Below are 24,405 nucleotides of genomic sequence, written 5' to 3'. Positions count from 1 at the left end.
TCTTTGTATTTTATATTGATTTGACCAAATTCTCTTCCTTACATGTACTTCTGCTGCCAATGTTAACTTATTAAGTATTCTAGAATAGGAAAGATGTCACACAGTACATTTTCCACTAAACTTCTATATTTCTCATTTAGTAAACTACCTTGTAATAATTCTTTTCCATTTCTTTCAAAGTAAAACACATTTTGCTCATTCATTCTTTGATATGGAATTGTTTTCAGAAATCTTTTGGAAATGGGGTCAAGTCTTCGACATATACTGCACATTTTCTACTTTGAAGATATAAAAATATGGCAACTGAGGGTGAAAACGTCATGTGCATTGCTTACATAACAAAGACTACATAAATCATATCACTATCTGGTACTACTAATAAAGATCTTCGAAACTGCTAATGGCTGATTTTCTTGGACTATAGGAATTACTTGATACTAACATAACCAGTGCTTGTATAAATAATCCTTAAATTTATATTCTACTGCTACTATTGAGATGTAGATTTACAGAAGAAAATTAGGTCTTCCATTTCACCATTAAAACACAATTAAAACCTCCATGGATAGTGCTGTATGTTGGAAGCACCTAACAGATTGTGAACTCTTCGATCGTTCAAATTCAGATTCCTCAGCCAAACTAAGGTAAATTTCGGTTCCAATTATGTATAAATCTGTTAGTTAACTAGCAGTCAAGCCAACAGCCTGCCGTTTGTAAGTAGTTAAAGTCAGTCTATTGGGGCAACCAAAGCCTGCCTCTGCAGGTACAGCCTCAAGAGCTCCACGATTTCTGAACACCAAACCATCACCCCTACACCTGTCTCACAACACGCCCTTTCCCTTCCCTCGGCTCCGCCTCGTGCGCTCAGGCCCGCCTTCCACGCCCTCGTTCAGCCAATAGCCAGAGAGTTTTGAGGGCGGGCCTTTTCTCTCCGCCAATGCCAGAGAGCCTTGCTATCCTGGTTCCGCCCCTGCCGGCAGCTCAGACCGGAAGATGGCGGCCGCTGAATTGGCGCTGCTGGAGAAGTCCCTGGGGCTGAGTAAAGGAAACAAATACAGTGCTCAGGGCGAGCGCCAGGTGAGAAGCAGAAGGGGCGTGGAGGGGAAGAGCTGTGGGTAGCGGTGCCTGCTGAGCACTGGTAGGACCGGCTGGCCGGCAGAGGCGGACAGAGTGAGGTTGCGGCCCCACGTGTCGGCGCCGCGGGGCGGGCTGGAGCCTCTGGGCCTCTTCCTGCAGTCCTAGGTCCCGGAGAGGGAACAGGGAACATTTTCTTCTGGTAAATTCTTATCCTATTCCGAGAAAAAAGAAGAAGGTCCTCAAAGATAGATCAACCTGGAGGTTCTGCGTTTGCGTTCAGTGACAGTTACTAAACGAGTACCTTTCATTCATTATTACACAGCTACTCCAGAGAGCTAACAGAGTGCCTAGTAGTCAGTACTGTGCTGGGCCTGGCACTCTCCTTCTCGGGAAGCTTGCATTTTTAGCTGGGTAGACAAACATTGCAGCTATTTTCATTACAATACTGAATAGTTACATTGAAGCGTAAACGGTTTAGAGAACACAAAGATCTTAGCCCAACCTGGAAGATTCAGGGAAGGCTTTTCTGAGGCCTGTGTATCAATTTCAGTATGCGACGTGCAGAGAATGAAAGAGAAAAACTAGGAGCTTGACTGGTGAGGTATAAGGACCAAGATTTCTCAAGGCATTGAAGGATGGTTGTGTTTTATAAAGATCGTTATTTGCTGTTGAGGGAATATAGAGCAATATGTGTGAAGATAACTTTGTATGTACAGGCTGCATTGCTTAATGGTGGGGATACCTTCAGAGATTATGCCTGGCTAGGCGATTTCATCCTTGGGAGAACGTGATGGAGTGACACACAAACCTAGATTTATTTATAGCCTACTACACACCTGGGCTACATCCTATGGGCTATTGCTGTTAGGCTACAAACCTGTACAGCATGTTTCTGTACTGTAGGCAATTGGAATATAATGGTAAGTATTTGTCTCTCTAACCATAGAAAAGTAAAGATATGGTATAAAAGATTTTTTTTTAATGGTACACCTGTGTAGGGCATTTACCTGAATGGAGCTTGCAGGACTGGAAGTTGCTCTGAGTCAGTGAGTTAGTGGTGCATGAATGTGAGGGCCTAGGAGATTAGTGTATACTTGTGTAGAATTTATAAACACTGTACACTTAGGCTACGTTAGATTTATAAGAAAAAATATCTTCAATAATAAATTAATCTTAGGTTACTGTAATTTTTTACATTATAAACTTAAATTTTTAAAAACCTTTGGCTCATAGGAACACTTAACTTAAAATACAGACATACAGCTTCCAAAAATACTTTTTCTTTCCTATTCTATAAGATTTTTTCTATTTTAAAATTTTTTATTTTATTTTTTTTACTTTTTAAACGTTTGTGTTAAAAACTAAGACATAAACACACACATTAGCCTAGGCCCAAACAGGGTCAGGATGAGCAGTATCACCGCCTTCCACTTACACGTCTTGTCCCACTGGAAGGTCTTCTGGGACAATAACGCAGATAGAGCTGTCATCTCCTATGGTATCAATCCCCTTTCTGGAACATCTCCTGAAGGATTCGCCTGAGGCTCTTCTTGATGAAGAGTCACTCTTTTCAGAAATATGTCCATGGTGGTTTACATGGTTTTTATTGTTTTCATAATAGATTTGCTTGGAAGCAGATAAATCACCATAAACATTCCTCTATTGATGATAGCTATAATATCACTAGCGACAGGAATTTTTTAGCTTCATTACTATCTTATGGGACCACCATTGTGTATGCAATCTGTCATTGACCAGAACATCATAACATAGTACGTAACTACTGTATTTTTCTGACTGTAAGATGCAACCCCCCCCCCCCCAATTTGGGAGGAATAATGGTTATTAATGCTGCTGTTGAGTTCTGTTTACATTTACATTGGTGAACTATTATGTTATTTATGTTATTAAATATTTTACCACATTTTTTTGCTTCAAAAATTTTTTTCCTATTTTTCTCTAAAACCTACGTGCGTCTTATGGTCCAAAAATATGGATATATATAGATATATATATCTATATTTATATATATATACATACACACACATTTTTTGCCTCCTTGAGATTTTTTTCCGAATGGTGTTTATTTTATGTTCTTCATTTCACCCCTGTTAAAATCTTGTCTTAAAAGCAATGTATTGTAGTTCTTACACATAAGTTAAACTGAAGTCTACAATGGGTCCACAACTTGCTTAAGATCAGCTGCCCAGTGACTGATGGCAGAGTAGACATCTGAGCCAAAGTGACCTGCTTTTGCTTTTTCCTCAGGCCTCATGCTGATTCCTTCTGTTCAACCAGTATTCACTAGTTTGGTTTATATTTTTTAGAAAACATCACTCAGAGATGAGACTTGCCTTGAGGGATCTTACTATCTAGTATAAGAAGCAGTCATTGGCAGCTAATTTAAAGCAGAACAGAATGTTTACTAAATGGCGGTAAGCATTGTTTAGGGGGTTGGAGAAGAAAGTTAATTCTGACTATAAGAATGGGTTTGTAAACCTCACAGAAAAGTTGGTTTTTAAGTTGTGTAAGACCAATAAATTATGGAAGATTGAGAAGTTTGGGGCAACGAGTAGAGGAATATGGTGGTGATGCAATGTAAGGTAAACCCAAAATTATACTTCGAGGCCCAATTGTGAAGGCTTTGGAATTCAGGGTATTGTCGGGGGTGAAGAACAGCTATTGAAGGTTTCTATTTATGGGTTTGGAGAAGAGATGAGGACATCTGATAATATTCAGTGGGGTTTTTTTGTGTTTGTTTGTTTTTGTTTTTGGAAGACAGTTGACAGCAGTAAGCCAGCAATTAGGTATTCTCTGCAGCATTACCGATGGTGATTAAAAAATTGAAAACAGTTCAGAAGTCCCGCTCTAGGAAAATGGTTCATTAAATCACAGTACATCAGCACATTAGAATATTACTTATGTAGACATTAAAAGTGATTTATCGGCCCTTACCAACATGATTCAGTTAGTTGAGCATTGTCTAGCAAAGTGAAAGACTGCAGGTTCAATTCCTAGTCAGGGCATATGCCTGGGTTGAGGGCCTGGCCCACTGGTTGGGAGGCTAGTGACCAATGTTTCTCTCCCTCTCTTTCTCCCTCCCTACTCTCTCTAAAGATAAGTAAAATCTTTTTTTTTAGTGATTACTTGAAAATCATGGAACCCTAAAATGAATATGGAAATAGTATGTTTCCCATGGTTGCAACTGTGTAAGATTTCTATACTATAGTCTGTGTAAAGAAAACAGAATGGACTTTGGAGCCAATTGTATTTTATTTAAACTTGACTCTGCCATTCCTGCTGACCTTGGTTCTTTATCTGTAAAATGAGGATGAGATTACTTATCTTAGAAGATGTAATGATAATGACTAGATGAGAAGATAACTGGGAGCCTTTCTGAGTTAGTGTTTTGTGGTTATACATAATTTATTTTTACTAATAATTCTTTTTAGAATTCTCCCCCCACCCGGCTCCCACACATACTCACAGTTGCAAGTTCATTGGTCCCCTCATCTCCCCTCCCTTCTCCTCCCCTCCCCTCTGTACCCTTACTCCCTCCCTCCTAGCTTCCCTCCTTCTCTCCTTGCCTTCCTTCCTTCCAAGATTAACACACATTCAGAAAAACATATAAATCTCAGTGGGTTACCACAAAGTGAATACACCCAGATAACCACATAGGCAAGGGAATAGAACATTACCAACAACTCCAAAGGGTTCCCTATTATTTTCCTTTAGTACATTTTTAAGGAAGTTATCGATTATCTTACAGATAGTAATTTTATTTGATTGTGAAGGCAAAAGTGAGAATTCAAGGAGCTAAATAGTGAATGAGAAATACTGTTGACCATGTGGAGATTTAAGGTACCAACCCCTCATGCAGATAAAAATCCACTTATAATTTTTCACTCCATCCGAACTTTAGTAGTAGGTGAAGAAGTGGAAAGTAGTTACTTCCTTTACCTTTCAGTGAGTAACCTTTGCCTCTGTAGCCATGAAATGTTAATCTCCCCATATATATCACAGAGTCCTGTTGACCTAGATATGAGAGTGTCCTCAAAAGTGTAAATCACTAGACAAATAAATATAAGATACTATTTCATGGCTGAAAAGAGCAGCAGTCTTCCCAAGAATATATGCTTTTTTGATTTGCATAGGTCATTTAGATTGTATTCTTGTTACTTATAATGATTGGTCTCCCCCTTGGATGATACTTTGCATTTTCTTTTAATTTCTTACAGTGCTTCACTAAGTTGTATATCAAGAACATTTATATCAGTCAGCAATTTTTTATGATCTGACCGTTGCTGTTATTATAGGGGAAACATGAAAAGTAGCAGTATTTTTCAGATGATTACCTAAAGCCCAGACTTTATTATCAGTAACCCCAATTATATTTTATACTTTTTTTTTTAAATATGAAATATGGGCCAACATTTAGAGCGAATGTCTCCAAAATGGATGAATATGCAGTCCATGACAACAAAATCACTGTCACAGTCCATACCTAATTAATGAGATAGGTAATTATATTAGATCACGTATCATTAAAACCGGCCTAGATCCCATTTGGTGGTTCTAACTATTGGGTTGGCCAAAAAGTCTACTTATTTTTTTCCGTAAAATTTTAAAAGACATTTTTCGTTTTCACTGATAACTTTATTGATTTGGATATTTTGAGTATGTTGGCTATCTTCAGCTATTGGCTTCTAGTGAGAAGAGGCCAGGGGTGCTGCGCTAAACATCTTACAATACATAAGACAGCCCCAGAGCAAAGAATTATTTGGCCAAAATGTCAATAGTACCAAGAAACTTCCCAAACCACTTTTGACATGTTCTATCAGTCACAGCATCTTCGCCATATACTACACAAATCTTTTTTTGTAATTCAGTTGCATTTTTACCTTTCTTGAAATAATAAAGCATAATATGCCAAAAAATGTTGCATGTTTTCTTTCATCTTCAGTATTAAAATGACTACACAAAAATTCACCAATTTTGATAAGTTTTTTTAATGCTTACTGATATGACAGCTGTCACAATACAATCTAACAAAATTGTTTTGAATGAAGTTAAAGACAACTAAGCACTACTAGAATTATCGTATGGAAAAAGCTAAACAACTTTCTGGCCCATCCAGTATATCAGTATGAACTCAGTGTTACTAAAACCTTGTTTTTGTTATTACAGAAGGTGGGTTTATTTAAGTATATGTTCACTTTGCTAAAATAAAATAGGATATGGGTAAACTTGATTGAAATTAATGCATGCTACTATGATTTTCATTTTCTCTTTTTGTACATACAGTATTATTGATTTTTATAATGTTACTACCAGTTTCATCATCATCTATTATCAAATATAAATTAGATAGCTGCCATGTTCCTGACTTATTTACATAATGTAGTATGTAATTTAGTATCTTAAAGTAAAATCTTAAGAGTATTTGAAAAACAGTTGGGAGATTTGGCAGTTACTTAGAATTGCAGTTGTGATAGTATTTGTTTTTAAAAGTTACCTGAAGAACTTCTTTTTCTTTTTAAGATTCCAGTTCTTCAAACAAACAATGGTCCAAGTCTAACAGGATTGACTACTATAGCAGCTCATCTAGTCAAGCAAGCCAACAAAGAGTATTTGCTTGGCAGCACTGCAGAAGAAAAAGCAATAGTTCAACAATGGTTAGAATACAGAGTAACTCGAGTAGATGGAAACTCCAATAAAGATGATATCCGCATTCTGTTGAAGGTATTGTGACTTCTCTTTATAGGCTGAAATGAATGAACTATTAATAACAAGACTCTCTCTTGCCTGAGATACAGTAGTGAAGCTATAGGCCCTCATTTCCTTCTGCCCCAGGGCAGCTTGTACTTGTTATTACCTTTGCCTGAACAGACTCTGCCAGCCTTACACCTTCAGATCTCAGCTTGGATACCCCTTTCTCAAAAACCTTGACTACCTTTCTTTCAAACAAGTGCCGTTCCTTGTTCTATATCCTCTTCTTTCATCATATGGCATCCTGTACTTTTCCTTTATATAACTTATCGTAGTCAATAATTATAGCTTGGTAAGATTTTTTTTTAAGATTTATTTATTTAGCCTTGGCTGGCGTAGCTCAGTGGATTGAGCTCGGGCTGCAAACCAAAGCATTGCAGGTTCGATTCCTAGTCAGGGCACATGCCTGGGTTGCAGGCCACGGCCCCCAGCAACCGCACATTGATGTTTCTCTCTCTCTCTCTTTCTCCCTCCCTTCCCTCTCTAAAAATAAATAAATAAAATCTTAAAAAAAAAAAGATTGATTTATTTATTTTTAGAGAGCAGGGAAGGGAAGGAGAAAGAGAGGGAGAAAAACATCAATGTGTCGTTGCCTCTTGCATGCTCCCTGCTGGGGTCCTGGCCCACAACCCAGGCATGTGCCCTGACTTGGCATCGCCCTGGTGACTCTATGGTTCTCAGGCTGGCACTAAATCCACTGAGCCACACCAGCCAGGGCTAGATTTTTTTTTTTTAATAATGTGATGGCTTAATGTTTATTTTTCCGCTGGGCAACTGTGATTTCCTAATCGATAAACTACGTTCTCAAAGACAGGGGGGAATCAGAATCTTTGGGGATTATAGTTTAGAAAAAACTGTCAAGATTGATATAAGAAAGCCCACATTTCCTTCCCTTGACTTAATGCATTAGGATTTATATTTTCTTTCTGAAGAAATCACATTAGAATAAAAGACTATATTGATATAAAATAGAAACTGAATGTGGTTCCAGAGTCACCAAGAATGGAAAACATTCCAAATGAAATTATTTTTGTTAATTATTTTTTAATATATTTTATTGATTATACTATTATATTTGTCCCATTTTCCCCCCTCATTCCCCTCTCCCTGTACACCCTGTACACCCTGTACACCCTCTCCCACCCACATTCTCCCCCATTAGTTCATGACCATGTGTCATAAGTTCTTTAGTTTCTACATTTCCCATACTATTCTTGCCCTGCCCCTGTCTATTTTTTACCTACCATCTATGCTACTTATTCTCCATACCTTTTCCCCCTCTCTCCTCCTCCCACTCTCCTGTTGCTAACCTTCCATGTGATCTCCATTTCTGTGGTTCCATTCCTGTTCTAGTTGTTTGCTTTTGTTTTTCTTTTAGGTGTGGTTGTTAATAATTGTGAGTTTGCTGTCATTTTACCACACATGTTTTTTATCTTCTTTTTCTTAGATAAGTCCCTTTAACATTTCATGTAACAAGGGCTTGGTGATGATGAACTCCTTTAACTTGACCTTATCTGAGAAGCACTTTATCTGCCCTTCCATTCTAAAGGAAACCTTTGCTAGATAGAGCAATCTTAGATGTAGGTCCTTGCCTTTCATGACTTGGAATACTTCTTTCCAGCCCCTTTTTGCCTGTAAGGTCTCTTTTGAGAAATCAGCTGACAGTTTGATAGGAACTCCTTTGTAGGTAACTGTCCCCTTGTCTCTTGCTGCTTCAAGGATTCTCTCCTTCATTTTTACCTTGGCTAATGTAATTATGATGTGCCTTGGTGTGTTCCTCCTTGGGTCCAACTTCTTTGGGACTCTCTGAGCTTCCTGGACTTCCTGGAAGTCTATTTCCTTTGCCAGATTGGGGAAGTTCTCCTTTATTATTTGTTGAAATAACTTTCCACTTGTTGCTCTTCTTCTTCCCCTTCTGGTACCCCTGTAATTCGGATGTTGGATCATTTAAAGATGTCCTGGAGCTTCCTAAGCCTCTCCTCATTTTTTTGAATTCTTGTTTCTTCCTTCTTTTCTGTTTGGTTGTTTCTTCCTTCTGGTCCACTCCATTGATTTGAGTCCCAGTTTCCATCCCATCACTATTGGTTCCCTGTGCATTTTCCTTCATTTCACTTATTGTAGCCTTCATTTTTTCATGTGATTTGCAACCAAATTCAACCAATTCTGTGAGCATCCTGATCACCAGTGTTTTGAACTGTGCATCTAATAGTCACTTAAGTTATATTTGCTATGCAGCTTTGATCTGTTCTTCTGTTTGGGCCATTTTTTTTTGTCTTGTCCCACCTGTTATATATGAGGGGCAGAGCCTTAGGTGTTCACCAGGGTAGGACAACCCACATGGCTGGGTTGTGATGCTGTATGTGGGGGCGGGGTCCGAGAGGGAACAATGGTGCTTGCTCCATTCTCTGTCAGATTTCAGTCCCTTCTGCCACTTCTCCCAAGCAAACTGGGTGTTTCTGGTGCTGATTTCTGTGTGAGTGGGCTTGTGCACATTCTAGGACCCTGTGGGTCTCTCCAGTGAACTCTCCTGTGAGGCTTGGAGTCTCTCCTGGCACCTCAACTCCCACAGGTGTTTTCAAACGGTATTTTAAGGCTTTATTTCCCCGAGTTGTGACCCTGCGTTGTGTGGTATGTCTCGCTCCCCAGTTTTGCCTGGTTTATCTGTGCACGAGTGTGGGACAGCCCGATCAGCCAGCCACCTTGCACGCCGTGCCCTGCTTCACTATCACCGCCTTGCTTGATCTGCCCGTTGCCACCCTGCGCCCGGGGTCTGCCAGCCGCTGTCTGCACGCCCAGGGTCCATCCGCTGCCATCTTGCACACCAGGTGTTTGTTAGCTGCTGCCTTGCGCACCCAGTGCCACCACTTTGGGGGGGGGGGGGGCGACCCCTCTGTACCCAGCCGCCTGACTCCACCCCTGTTACCAGTCTGGATGAATGTGTCTATTTTAACTCCTTGGTTGTGGGACTTCCATACAGTTCAATTTTCGGTCAGTTCTAGTTTTTAATTTGTTTCTAAGTTGTTATTGTCCTTCTTTTGGTTGTGTGAGGAGGCACAGTGTGCCTACCTCCGCCTCCACCTTGGCCAGAAGTCCTATTTTTGTTAATTATTTTTATAAAAATAAAGCAAATTAAGAAAAATTTCTAAAAGTTTAACATTTAAAGGAATCTTAGAGATTACCCAGACAACCAAATATCATTGCAGGAACCTCCAATTTTATTCTGTCTCCTAATTTTACTTCCATTGTCATATAAATTGGTCATATAAGTTGTACAAGAAGATTTTATAGTACTGAAAGTTTTTCGTTTATCACTCTGGGGAAAATGCTTTAAACTATGTTCTTGATAGGTACTATCGTTAGAACTGGTAGAAAATAAATTTCAGGCCTGTTCCTTCATAGGCCTGTCATGGTAACTATTCATTCTTAACATTCATGCCAACCCTTCCTGCTGCCCCCTGCCATGCTCCACAGCATTTCCAGAGGGGAATAAGCAAGTCTTCCTTCTAAGTGAATGTGAGATTTCAGGCAAATAAAAAATAATTGTAACTATCTCTTATAGTTTTCTTCCCAAAAAAGATAGTAATAAAGTACTTAATTCTGAGAGATAGGAACAGGATTTCATTGAATTGGGGTTTTAAGGTCAAAGGCTAGATTTGCTATTAGGAACATAAAAAGTAATTCTACTAAAATGTATCCGGGATATGTAAATCTCATTATCTGAAATTTCAGTTGTGACAATCTGACTGGAACTATTATTGTTTTTGAAATGTATGAGGAACTGGGAGATCTCGGTTGTGGTCCTTGCTCTGCCACTGTTTGTTCATCTGCACCTGTAATGATGTGTCAGATACAGTTCTAGGAGCTAGTGGTACAGCGAACCTAACCATCAGACACAGTCCCTGCTTTAACAGAACTTGGACCAGGGGAGAGACAATATATAGATGGTGGGCTGCAATGTGATTTTTGGCCATATGAGCACAGATTAGAAAGGGTTGTTATATTCTTTTTTGCTTTGCTTTTTGGTATTTTACGATAGTAAAGACATTAGATATTATTAGATATTTATTAAATATTTATTATAGAATTAGGAAATATAAATAAGAAAATAGAAGGAATCTCAGGCATTTGTAGTTCCAACAAGAGAGAACTGTTACATAACATTTATGTTCAGTCATCAAATATTTTTTGAATCCCTTTAGTGTTCCATACTTTTTCTTTTCACATATACATATGTTTTATTTTTAAAATTGGCAGTTACTGAACACTAACTTATTTTATTTTTTTTACTGACAGTGTTCTGTGAACGTCTTTACATGTCCATAAATATTCACTTTTACTATCTTTTTTGATAACCTGTTAATATTCCATCATATAGTTGGACCAGAATTTAAATAGTCTATCCCTATGTAGTTGTACTAGATTACTGCTAAATGTTTTAACACTTTCTCATTTGTTTCCTTAGTTAATTCCTGCAGGGGAAATTGCTGAGCCAAAACTATGTACATTTTTAAGGATATGCTGCTCATTTGTCCTCCAGAAAAATGTGTTTTTACAGTTTGGTGGTATGTGAGGGTTACCTTCCACAAACCCTTGCTGACACGGATATTACCCTGTTTTTCCTTCACCACCCTAGTTTCATTGCCAAAACAAATAAACCAAAAATTGAACAAATAAGTTTATTTTGTGTTCTTTGTAAAATTATTAATCTTTGGCATTTTTTCATAATGCTTATGAGCATTTTCATTATTTAAAAAAATTGCTTATATGGATGTATTTGTCCATTTTAGACTGGGCTATTATTTTTTTATTATTTTTTAAATTCTTGCTATTAGGATATTATGAAAGGGTTAATTGTTACTCTAGAGTTACATTTCATTACTGAAACCACAATTCTGAATTTAAATGACTCATAATTAAGGTAATATGTAATTTCAAACAACAGGCATTGCAAAACACTAGATGTTGAATCTAGATGGAGGATATGTATTTTATATTTCTTTTTCAATATGAGATGAGAAAAAGAAAAATCAGGTGGAACTCTATAAGGGGAAATAATTTTTCTAAAAGTTTGGTGATAACATCAGAAAGACTTGTAAGAAAAAAAGGAAATAAGTGGAAGACATTAAAGTCACTAATCAGAAAAATATTACCTAATCATAATTTTTTTACTTCAGTTAACCTTAAGGGTCTGTATAAAGAAAACAGTTATATAGATTTTACTTTAAGAATATGTACACTACATTAAGGAGTGTTAAATTATTGTTTCAGACCTTATTTTAAAATGCTTCTTAGAATTAAATGAAGATATTTTTATTTTATTTTTATACATTATCAAAGTTGCTTTACTGGAAGACGTTTGGAGAGAAATGATCTCCATTCAACAGATTATATAGAATTTAAGTGGTAGCTCTTAATTTTACCCCTCCTACCCAGATTTTAATCTCCTTATTTATGTCCACATTTCTTTATGCCCTCATCTGTAACACCCCTAGCAGTCCATAGTCTTATGGCATTTTGAAAATTACTGTCTGTAAATGAAGGTGTGGTGAATTTAAAGAGATTAAATTCAATTTTGGTAACATTTACTGATAGCTGAACCACTGTGTGCCAGACATTTGGAATGTGATTTAAGAAAACAAAATGCTGTGTCTACAGTTTAAGAAATTTTTCCAGAATAAATGCTATTGTCTGCTAGGCAGCATTTTACAACTAGTCTTTAGAGGAGTCTGTGAGACTATCTGACGATAATTCACATAACTTACTTACAAACTTTTCTCTAAAGTTTATACAGACATTTTGTCTTATTTAATTTAAAGGTAAGTGAACATAAATTCCTGTGCCATTAAATTATATATTAAATCTGAAAGGGACCAAAATATTCATATTTTTTTAATCTAGAGTTTTTCTTTTCTCAGGAAATTAATTGATTTATTCATGCTGATATTTCAGACAATACTGCGCATTAGATTAGGACCTTTTACGATGTTTTATATTATTTTTTTAACATGTACTTTAATATTTTTTCCTTCACAGTACCTATTGGTTATTTAGAGAGCTCAGTGCATATTAGTATTTTTTTTCTGTAATGATGTTAAATGAACTTTTGTATATATTTAACCTTTTTTAATACATTTTTTAAAGATTTTATGTATTTATTTTTAGAGAGGGAAGGGAGGGAGAGAGAGAGAGAGACATCAATGTGCGGTTGCTGGGGTACATGGCCTGCAACCCAGGCATGTACCCTGACTGGGAATCGAACCTGCGACACTTTGGTTCACAGCCTGCACTCAATCCACTGAGCTACGCCAGCCAGGGTTATATTTAACCTTTTAAAAATTGATAATTGTCTAGAGGACAAATGATAGAACTTTGTGTAGCTTTAAATGGTGTTTAAAACTGGGGTCTTTGAGGTGTTAGAAAAATTAGATATCCATTTGCAAAAGAATGAATTTAACCCTTACCATACACAATACATAAAAATTAACTCAAAATGGAAAGTCCTAAACATAGACTTAACACTAAAACTCTTAGAAGAAAACATAGCAGAAAATGTCACATCATTTGATGTGACAGTGATTTCTTGGATTGAACCAAAGCACAGCCATCAAACATAAAAATTCTGGACTATATCAAAATTTAAAACTTTTGTTCATCAACAGACACAATCAACAGAGTGAAGAAGCAACCCATGGAATGGGAGAAAATATTTGCAAATTACATATCTATTAAAGGGTTAAAACAAAGAATATACAGGGTCTGGCAGAAGTAAGGCCTGCTTCAGTGTGGTTGGTAGGGTAATAATATGGGTATGATAATTTATAGTTTTAATTTGAACATTTCACTAAAATGTCATATGGTGTGCTTGAGTGTGATGTTATGTTACAGAATTACATGCTTATGATTTTGTAATAAAAGGTTTTGTAATAAAAAATGGGCGTTATTTGCACCAGACCCTGTATAAAGAACTGCAATTCAACCAAGAAAAACTATGAACCCAATGAAAAAATGAACAAAGGACCTGAGTAGGCATTTCTTCAGATAAGATATACAAAGCTAAGAAGCATATGAAAAGATGCTCAACATTAATAATAATTAGGTAAATGTAAATCAAAACCACAATAAGATAATCATCTCACATGCATTAAGTTGGCGAGTACCAAAATACAGAAAATAACAATGTTGATAAGGGTATGGAGAAATTATAAAACTTGTGCATTATTGAGAATATAAAATGGTACAGCTAAAATAAAAAAGTACAGGTTTTGCTCAAAACATTAAGAATACAATTACCAGCCCTGGCTGGTGTGGCTCAATGGATTGAGTGCCAGTCTGTGAACCAAAAGGTTGCTGGTTCAATTTCCAGTCAAGGGCACATGGCTGGGTTGCGGGCCAGGCCCCCAGCTGGGGGAGTACTAGAGGCAACTGATCAATGCATCTCTCACACAGGGGATGTTTCTCTCCCTCCTTTCCCCTCTTTCTAAAAATAAATAAATTAATTTTAAAAAATACAATTACCATATGATCCAGTTATTCCACTTGCAGATATATTTGTATACCCAAACTGGGTCTCAGACAAATAAATGTACACCCATGTTCATAGCATTATTACTCACAGCAGTCAAGCAATGAAAACAACACAAGTGTCCATTGACAGATGAATGGATAAACAAAGTGTGGTGTATCCATACAGTGGAATAATTTTCAGCCTTAAAGGGGATGGAAATTCTGACACATGCTACAACATGAGTGAATCAGGAAGAACACATACTAAGTGAAATAAGCTAGTTGCATATGCCAAATAATTTGATTCCACTTACATGCTGTATCCGAAGTAGTCCAATTCATGGAAACAGAAGAATGGCAGTTGCCAGGGCCTGGGGTGAGGGAGAAATGGGTAGTTTTTAATAGAGTTTTTGTTTTGCAAGATGACAAAATTCTGAAGATTGGTTGCACAACAGTGTGAATACCCTTAACATGTACTGAATTATACAGTTAAAAGTGGTTAAGATGGTAAATCTTATGTATTATTCTACTGCAATTAAAATTTAAAAAATATTATGTATAAAAATGCAAGCCAATAAACTATAATTCTCTTAAGGGTTAGAAATTTTTGAGGAAGCTTTTTATACTTTAATGGAAAAAATAAATCTAACATGAGCATGATTTACAAAATGTTCCACCCCCCCCCCCAAACAAATAAAATTGGGAGTTTGAAATGATCACTTTAAATATCATTTTTAATGTTTTCTTATTTTTTTAAAATAACACTAAAATTATTTTCTCTATTTTTTAAATGAGGTGATTACTATATGATTTGTGATTTTTAATGAATCTGAATTTATTAATGTCAAAGATAATTTGTTAAACTAAATGTCAATATTCTATTTTCTAATAGCCTTCTAAATGTTTTAAAGTCAAGTGATATGGTAGTTAACTTTAGTATTACTGTTTTTTAAATAAATATTTGTTTCTTTTTTTCTAGGATCTTAATTCATATCTTGAAGATAAAGTCTACCTTACAGGATATAATTTTACCTTAGCAGATATCCTATTATACTATGGACTCCATCGCTTCATAGTGAGTATTTGAATAACTATCAGCTTTTTTTCTGTAATGTTCAGATGATTTTTTTGTCTTGAATTTAAATCAAGTTTCAATTTTCAGTTTATCAAATAAAAATGAAAGCAGTAATTTTTACACAAAGAACTTTATGCAGATATTCCTTCCATGTGTCCATCAAGCATAGTTGCTTTCTCTTCCTTGACCTGCTTGATTGCTGTTCTTCTGTTCTTTGCAACTACTTCTCTTGCCACCTTTTGGACTTGATCCTCATTATCACCTGGACCCCACCTCTCCATCTTAATTCCATCACCCCATCTTCTATGCGAGTTCTTATCCTTGAGTCCCAATCTCTTACTCCCTAAATCCCATCATTATCTGAAGTAACCCCCTTCTCTTTTTTTAAGCTATATACTTTCTTCCCCGTAACCCCTTCCCTTTTTTTAATCTATATACTTTCTTCCCCATCCAACCTAGATCCACTTTTGTGAAACTTCGACTATACCCTTTTATTATAGCATCTTCAGCTTCTTTGCTCCTCTGTATATTCACCACCATTTCCCTATAAATCCCCAACTCTCAGTCAGTCTAAATAAATGCCTTCAATACTATATCCAGGCTGAGTTCTGTTGGAGATATTACAACTCTACAGACTGATACCACTGCAAATTTATACTAGTTTCAGCAGGGCTGTTACACTGATCAGCTCTTTTATTCCTCCCAGGCACAAAGCCAGACCTTTAACACTTTGCTCAAACCCAGGCACAAAGCCAGACCTTTAACACTTTGCTCAAGCTCCTGCCTGCCCCTCTATCTTCGGTCATTATCGAAGAGCCTCCCATCCCTTATTCAGCTGGAAAATAGAGGCCAGCCTATGAATACATTCACCTTCCAGCTGTGCCTATGTGCACATCCTCATTCATTGTGTCTCCTTTTTCTGGCCTCAGAAAGAATCATCTTGCTTTTTTCCTCAGCTAATCCATTCATTCATCTGGCCTCTGACCTCAATTCCCCCTCTACCCTCTGCCCACTCTCTGGATCTGGTCCCAAATTTTACATCTTTTCTTTCTCGTATCCTCAATTTTTCCCTGTATCTGGTCAATCTCTTTACATTAAACTGTTTCCTATCTTAAATTTATTTACAAACAATTATATGGCACCAAAATATAGGCTGTATTCTGTATGCTTTATAAATGTTAACTCATTTAATCCTTATAACTACCTGTGAGATAGACACTGCTATCATCCCCATTGTACAGATGAAGTAATTGAGGCATTAGCTCAAATGTCTGCTTTGTGATCACCCAAGTAAACAGCAAAACCAGGTCTGGAAACCAGGCAGTTTGGCCCAGAGTTTGTACTTAGATCTGTACCTAAAACCTCCTCTCAACACCTGTCTTCCCCCTGTGGAAAAATAAGAACTCACGTGTTTTTCTGTATTGCGCACCTCACGCATTCAGTCAGTGAGGTCTTGTTTCCACTTTGTGGATGCCTTTCCTGTGTGTCTCTTGCTATGATCCTAGATGACTTGGCCCTCGTTCCAGAATTCATTATCTTCAGTCTGGGCTATTGAAATGTCCTCCCGCCACCAGTCTCGTCTCTTACGGTCCATCTTTATTGCCACTGGGGCAGTTTTTCTTATGAATGTGTCTTTCTCAAAATACGTAAGTAGCTCCTCACTGCCTGGGATAGGAGACCCTTCGTCATGTGACCCTGCCTCCCTTGCTGGCCTCGTTGTCATTATTCTCCCCACACGCCTCTCTGTCAGCCATATGTCTCCTCTGCCTTGGCTATTCCTGCTCAGTGTTCTTGTGCTGTCCCTCTCTTTTGATGCTTGGCCCAGCTCTTATTTTCCTCCCAAATTCATCTGTATTTCAGGTGTCACTCAGTTCGAGCACTAATTTCCTTGGGGAAGTCTTCTTGGGCTCCTAAAGCATATTCAAGTGCTCTTTGTCCATTTCTTTATGCACCTCACAGACTACCTTAGCTCTGGCTTGTTTTATTTTTTACTGTAAGTCTTAGAAAATTTCTCTTTTAAATTATAAATTGTTTGAGTTAGAAGTTGTAACATTTCATATTTGTACACCATTATACTATACTGGAGGGACACAAAAGAAGTATAAAACTATTTTCAAGCAACTTTTGATCATATTGAAGAGAGAAGACTATTTTACATGAAAGCAATTAATGAGTAAGAGAAAGTGGAATCTAATGCTAATTTCTGATTAGAATATTGTGAGATCGGTTAAAGAGGCATATAGAGAAAATTAGAATGTAGAATGGTGAAATTGTCAGAAAAATATCTTTGAATTTGGATGACTTTGGCTCTCCAAGGGAATTTTTATTGTTTTGCAAAACTTATGATAAGCTTGACTTTAAATATTGCTTTTAAGTAGGATGGCCATATGATCTATCATCTAAAACAATGCGTTTTTTTAGTGAAAGTGAGGCTATTGATAATTACACTGGTCCAACAGGAATAAAGCAGCATGGATGTTCCCTGCACATAAAAGGAATGACTCAATTTAAAGGGCAATAAGGAGATTGAGGTGAATCATGTCATATTTCCCTTTGTACCTCTCCCAGCTGCTAACACAGTGCCTTGTACAGCTAAGTGCTAGTTGAGATTAGCAATATTTAGCAATCTTTTCCTCTTTATATTCCTATTTTAGGTTGTATAACTTTATAGTGGAAGTATAATATTTAGTTATATGCTTCAATATAATTAAATCTAAAGTAATCATATTTAAATGTCAAGACAGTTTAAGTAGAGCTGAAATACTTTGATCACACCAGCCTCTTGATTCCATTCTGATTCAAAATATTTTAGTAGCTTTTTTAAAAAAAAATCTCATTTTGAAGTGCAAAAAGCCTTCAGGTAAAGAGCTTGCTTGCTATTAAGGTATCTATCTTTCTCCTGGTGCAAACCCAGAAGTCTTTCAACTTGGGGAAATCTATAACTTGATTTGAGTGAGACCACAGTGCTGTGAATAAAGCCACCTTATAGAGGGAAACAAGGATAATTTATATCTAAAAACAACAACATACTTACATCTTAAAAACATTTAAATGTGGCATTACTTAATTTTAAAGTTAATGTTAGAGAAATATCATCTCTAACTACGTGATGCCTCTCACAAGCTGAGGAAGGCCTGTGAGGGCCCTCGAAAGGCCTGGCTTCATTTAGCACCAAGCTGTCGTTAAGAAGGCGAGCATTTCTCCCATCTAATTAAAAAAAAAAAAAGATGATAATGAAGATGAGTAGCTCTTACAAACCAAGTATAAATTTACATTTTTCTATCTTTGGGCTCATGCTGGTCATGCAGTAGGGAAAGGAAATACTCTGAACAGGAGGGGGCTTGTGTGGAATTTCTTTGCCAGAAGAGTGAACAAGGTCAAGTTTCCATAATGCAAAATACTCATAATACCAGCTGCAGAGTTATTTAATTATGAGTCTGGCTGCCTCCCAAGACATTTGATTTTCAATCAGGTTAGAAGTGTTTCAATGCTGCATGTTAAAATGAAGGTTCCACTGACAATACTTAATGATCTGTACCTATCTATAGTTCCTATTTTGAAGTGTATATCCTCTTTATATGTAGTGTCTAGGATATTATGATGAAGGATATTATGCTTTTCTTTTTAAAAACATAATTGTAAGTTAGCCATCCTTTTGGGTTCATAAAATGAGTTTATAACCAAAGCATCTCAACCTGGTCCAAGTGCAGACAAAGAACATGGGGGGAAAACAAACACTTTCTCAAGGAACACGCCTCACAGACTATATAACCTGTACTGTGACAGAACTGCACTGTGGTGTTAAGTGACATCCCTGTTGAGTTAGATGTAAATATACCCCGATGAGAACAAAATGATTACTAGGTATTAAATTCAGGCAGAGTAGATGTGAAGCTCAGATCGGCTACCTGCTCATATTCATCACACAGTTTTCTGTGCTGTTTGCTTTGGCAGTATATTTATTTTTGCCCTCCTTCTTTCAAGTATTTGTTCATGTTATTAAATACTTAAAATGTAATCAGTGCAGTGTACAAAATAGCAGTCAGGGAACCTTCAAGTCTTCAAATAATCCTACTGTATTTTGTTTCAGTGTGAACCCGATTTTAGTTGTGGCCGACATACTCTAATTATAAGATCTGGTCTTTCTAAATTCCCTCTAAGGAGTATTATGTTGTTCTTCCTTTGTTAAACTGCCAGTTAGTGTGGCTGTTTATTATCATAACACTGACTCATTGCTTTCTTAAACTGATTTCACTAGTAGATAGCAGTCTCTGAACAGACTGTTACTCAAGATTGTTAAAATCCTTTGTAAGGTTATGTGCTGCTTGAATATAAGATTCTTATCAACTGAAATCCATTTGTTTTGAAGTTCAGAACACTGATGGAGATAGGTCATTGTTTTAGAAAGAAAAGAAAGAGCTGCCGAGCAGTCCAGGACTCAATCCATAACACGTGCCCCAAAGGCAGCATGGTGCCAGTTGGAAAGGTAGCAAACCAGCGTTTCACCCTGATCGGCAATGGTCCTCCAAGTGCTTCTCACATGTCTTCCTGGAAAATTACTAAGAATATTATCTGTTTGGCTTTAAAGTTCAAACTAGTTATAGAGTGCCAGTAGAAAGAAAAAAGGAATGGTTAAGGAGAAAGAGCCAAGCATCACTGTAGACACACTGGCATGCAGACCAATGAGAAGCAGGAAGTGGGAACTAGAACAATTGGATTGTGTTTCCTGTGTACAAAGTGGGGGAGGGGACCCAGACTAGTCCACTAAAAAAGAGTGAGAGAAAGCCAACATTGTAAGTGAAATAGTTGAGGGGGACCCCATCCAAAAAGTTCTAAAAAGACTAAGTTTGGTGTTGTTTGTTTACAGTAAGTTCTGAAACAGATTGTCTACCAAAAAAAGTAGCAAAGATAACAAGTCAAGGTCAGTCATTTTCTCAGATTCAAGAACAAGCTCCGAAGTTTAAACTAAAAGTAGGTTAAGTGGTAACTTGAACGTTGTAGAAAAGCTCTGTGTATTTCTAGCAAAGTTTTCTGAGGGAAAATGAACAAATTTATATTCTCTGAAATAGATCATCTAGTTAAAGATTATTAGGATAAATAGGAAAATGGTAGATGAAATTCAAGAAGGTCTTGGAATAACAATTATTTTATACAGTGGGTCTGTTATAATCTTTACACTAGAGACTCTAAACATGAAATTTTTAAGTGAAGAATAATGATTTTGTGGAATGGTATAGTTTGTTATTTTCAATAATAAGCCTGGTAACAGCATATGCTAGCCCCCTGATAGCAGACACTGTTCTAAAATATAAACAGTAAATATACATTGCCCTTTTTACCCTGCTTCAAAATCTCAGTGACCAACTTCAAAGTAGATCAAACAAGCATTAGTACTTCTTTTTTTGGAAATGCTTTCTTCTCAGTGCATTTAATTAATTCTGAAAAATAACATCTCACAAAAATGGCTGCATGGAGACTTCATAAAAGAATGTTCTGGAGAAGCTAAATTATAAGAGAATGGTCAGATGTGAATGGTCATAAAATCATGTTGGAGTAAAACATGTTTTTCTGTTTTCTTTAACTATCAGTAATGAGGTTTTCTAAAGTTGATTTTGAATTTATTTATTTAGAGAACTCACCCACGTTTCTTGTTAGATTTGCAGCTATGTTTACTAGTGGTTGATCTTTTTTAAAAACTTTTAACATTTTCTTTCAAAATCACTGGTGAAGTTCACATATGGTAAAGATTTAGAAAAAGAACAAAAAAGCTCTTTTATAAAATATCTTACCTTTTGAAATATAGACTGATGTTTAGTTTATTCCACAATGGTTGTTTAAATGTGTACAGCACACCAGACAGGAATAACATAATTCTTTACATGTGAAGACATGAATTCTTGTTTAATAAAAGGTACCTTTTGCATAAAAAAGACATTCTTGACCAATTTTTTTATCTCCTGCCATGACTAACTGTATTGTGGGTGAAACAGTTATAGAAGCATTTATCTGATAGCTAAATGAACCTTACACCCCCTTAAATGAATATTTCTTACAATTTGCTATAGCTGCTTTCATGTGGGACTTAAACCCAAAACTTAAATTTTTATGTAACAGAAGCAGTGAGACTCTCATTGCTAATAATTTAAGTAAACGGGGCTTTCAGAAATAGTTCAGACCACCAAAGATAATGTTAAAAGATCAAATACTGAAACAATAGTATCCTGCTGTCATAAAGGCAAAGAGGAAGGCAGGGTAACTTGAATTAATTTTTCTTTTTAAATGGGTTCATAGTAAATATAAAATGGAAATAGGAGTTCACTTAAACATTTGCTGAGAAAATACTGTGTGTCTATCTTTTTGTTGCTAATGTTATTTTGTATTCTGTAATAATTATTACATACTAGAGTGATTTATCCTTCAGTTTTCTTGACCCAGTAACTTAACAGTATTTGTCCATAAGCACAAGTATGTATATGCTAAATTCTGAGCAGTGATAAGACGTCCATCTCACTGAAAGTGCCTTCCAACAAGCAGGCTGCTAGTGGGTTTGACCACATGAGGGTGACTGAAGTATTTTTCTTTGTGTAAGCATCTCTGTATGTTTTATAGACACTTGCTATAGCCATTAAATAAATGTTGAATTAACAACAGGAGCAGGAACTGCGCTGCATTTACATGGTCATGACTATTTGTTACTGCCCTACTGATTTTCTCTTTACCAGACAATTCTTCGTGATTCCAAACTAAGATTTGTCTTAGACAAAAGCCTATTTTGGATTTTGAGCCCAGTGAAATGATTGGCAACAACTGTTTTTATTGCATCTTTTCCAAGCAAATCTCTGGGCATTCTTGTAGCCTGATAGTATATTCTGTGAACTGTTTCATCCACTGAAAATAAAGTTGAGTTCAGCTTTATTGCAAACAGAATTTAGAATGTCTGTTGTTCATCTGAGGAATTTGCCAGTGGAAATAGCCCTCTCTTCTTGTATTAAGCAATATTCACTTAAAATTATATGGCTGATTGTTTTCTTGAGTGAAGTTTTTCCCCAGGGTTTAACAGAAAGGAAGCAGTGGTTCATATGTACATACACCAGATACCTTAAGTATCTGTACTCACATATATATGAGTTTACATAGTGTTCCCTTGCTAAGTATGTTAGATGCCACTAAACCTTTCTTTTTTTAGGTTTGCACAAACATATTAGATAAGACCATGTCTTAGTGTTTTGAAAGCTATTCCCTTTCTCCTATTTTCCTTTACAATAAAGTAAAAAATAAACTCTTTGGGCTTCCAGATCCTGTGTTAATGTAAAATTGGCATTTGTTGAAAACTTGATTTCCCTAGAAAGCACATTCAGTTTTGAACTGAAAATAAAGGCATTAAACAAATGGATAGCTCTTCCAGTGTCTGAAATTTTTCACTCCTATCTGAACATGTTGGCTTTGAGAACTGGGGTTTTTTCCTCCCAATTTCTATGTCCTATTCAGATGATATTAATAGTTTTGCTTATATAATATTTGTGTTGTGTGTGTGTGTGTGTTTAATCTCTACTTAGGTTGACCTGACAGTTCAAGAAAAGGAAAAATATCTTAATGTGTCTCGCTGGTTTTGTCACATTCAGCATTATCCAGGCATCAGGCAACACCTGTCTAGTGTTGTCTTCATCAAGAACAGACTATATACTAATTCCCACTAGAAGCTACCCAGTTGTACAGAAGAGTGATTAGACATATTTTAAATGGAAAGTGTATACTGGACCAGAGGACTAATGTGAACTGATACACCGTAATTCTTTATTTGCTGAAGTTGATAAAATTTTCACAGTTTAAACTTGTTCTGAATGTTTTGTTCTTGAGTTGAAATTTTGCAATTTTTTAATGTAAAAATTCAACTGCTGTCAAAACTTGAGTTAAGATCAAGTTATAAATTACCATGTTTTTATATGAAATTTATTTTAATAAAAGTTGAAATCAGTGGCTTAATTAAAAAAAAATAGTCCCTTTAATGGTTGACCTCTATGGCTATTTATTGACCTCTTTCATATTTTAAAATTCATTTGCCCCTTATAAATATTTACAGTACTTTGTTTATTAAGATCTATAATAAATTGTGCCATGGATAAAAAGAGAAGACACATGTATTTGTTTTCAAATATTTATGTGAACCAGTAAAGGTGGTTGAAAAAATCTTTTTTGTTTGTTTGTTTCTTTCTTTCCTGTAATCAGTATTCATTGAGGTGAAACTAACTACTGAACTGCCTTAGTGTGGGCTAGAATAAGATACATTATCTTGAGTTAAAGGTTCTTTTTTTGTTGTTTGGTTTAGTGGAATATACAGTGGATAAAAACAGATGGGAAATCCTGCTATCCCACTAATTTTGGACTTGATAGCTACTAGATGATTTTAAATTAAAAGCTATGTCTCAAAGACCATATGATTTCACTTGTATGTGGAATATAATGAACAAATTGAACTAATAAGCAAAATAGAGACCGACTCAGAGAGAGCAAGGATCACAGCTATTGTAAGGGGAGGTGAGAGGGTGGAGGGATTGAGCAAAAAAGAAAAAGGACTCAAGGACATGGACAACAGTGTGGTAATTACAGGGGGGAGGAGGATATAAGGAGGTTAACTGGTAATGGAAAAATACAATAATATTTTTTAAATAAAGTAAAAATGCAACTGATTTCTGGAAAATAAATAAAAGCCAACCCATAGAAAGGCTGCTGTTGAAGCCCTTGTAAAGAAGGAACAGAGATACTTTAACAAATCTATACAACGTGTTACTGGCTGAGTAATTAAGTAATTATTGAGCTAAAGAACTTATATTTCCAAATAATAAGAAAAATAGTCTTCTAGTGATTTACTGTTTAACACTTTAATATTTTTGGTTCTGGTTCTGATGCTGAATCTAAGGAGTAGTAAACAAGTAAAAGTTCAAGTGGAAAGAGCAGACACAGGAAATAGCCCTTTGGTTGAG

General features: G+C 36.3%; 1 protein-coding gene across 1 annotated transcript; it reads left to right on the top strand.

Annotated features, from left to right (window-relative positions):
* Positions 1–964: 964 nt before the first annotated feature.
* On the top strand, positions 965–23,611 carry EEF1E1 (eukaryotic translation elongation factor 1 epsilon 1). The gene is made up of 4 exons (XM_045841711.1): positions 965–1,077; positions 6,619–6,819; positions 15,329–15,424; positions 22,981–23,611. Exons 1-4 carry the CDS (start codon positions 994–996, stop codon positions 23,119–23,121), a joined length of 522 nt encoding a protein of 173 aa, XP_045697667.1. The 5' UTR covers positions 965–993; the 3' UTR covers positions 23,122–23,611.
* The last annotated feature ends 794 nt before the right edge of the window (positions 23,612–24,405 follow it).

The sequence above is a fragment of the Phyllostomus hastatus genome, unplaced genomic scaffold, assembly GCF_019186645.2.
Source record: "Phyllostomus hastatus isolate PE091 unplaced genomic scaffold, TTU_PhHast_1.1 phas_contig_37, whole genome shotgun sequence".
Taxonomy (NCBI): Eukaryota; Metazoa; Chordata; class Mammalia; order Chiroptera; family Phyllostomidae; genus Phyllostomus; species Phyllostomus hastatus.
The sequence above is the reverse complement of the archived record's forward strand: the minus strand, read 5'-3'. Positions and strand labels throughout refer to the sequence as shown.

Coding starts and splice junctions, on each gene's coding strand:
- EEF1E1 (XM_045841711.1), top strand. CDS start 994: ATGGCGGCCGCTGAATTGGCGCTGCTGGAGAAGTCCCTGGGGCTGAGT. Junction 1,078..6,618: donor GTGCTCAGGGCGAGCGCCAG/GTGAGAAGCAGA, acceptor TTTCTTTTTAAG/ATTCCAGTTCTTCAAACAAA. Junction 15,425..22,980: donor ATGGACTCCATCGCTTCATA/GTGAGTATTTGA, acceptor ATCTCTACTTAG/GTTGACCTGACAGTTCAAGA.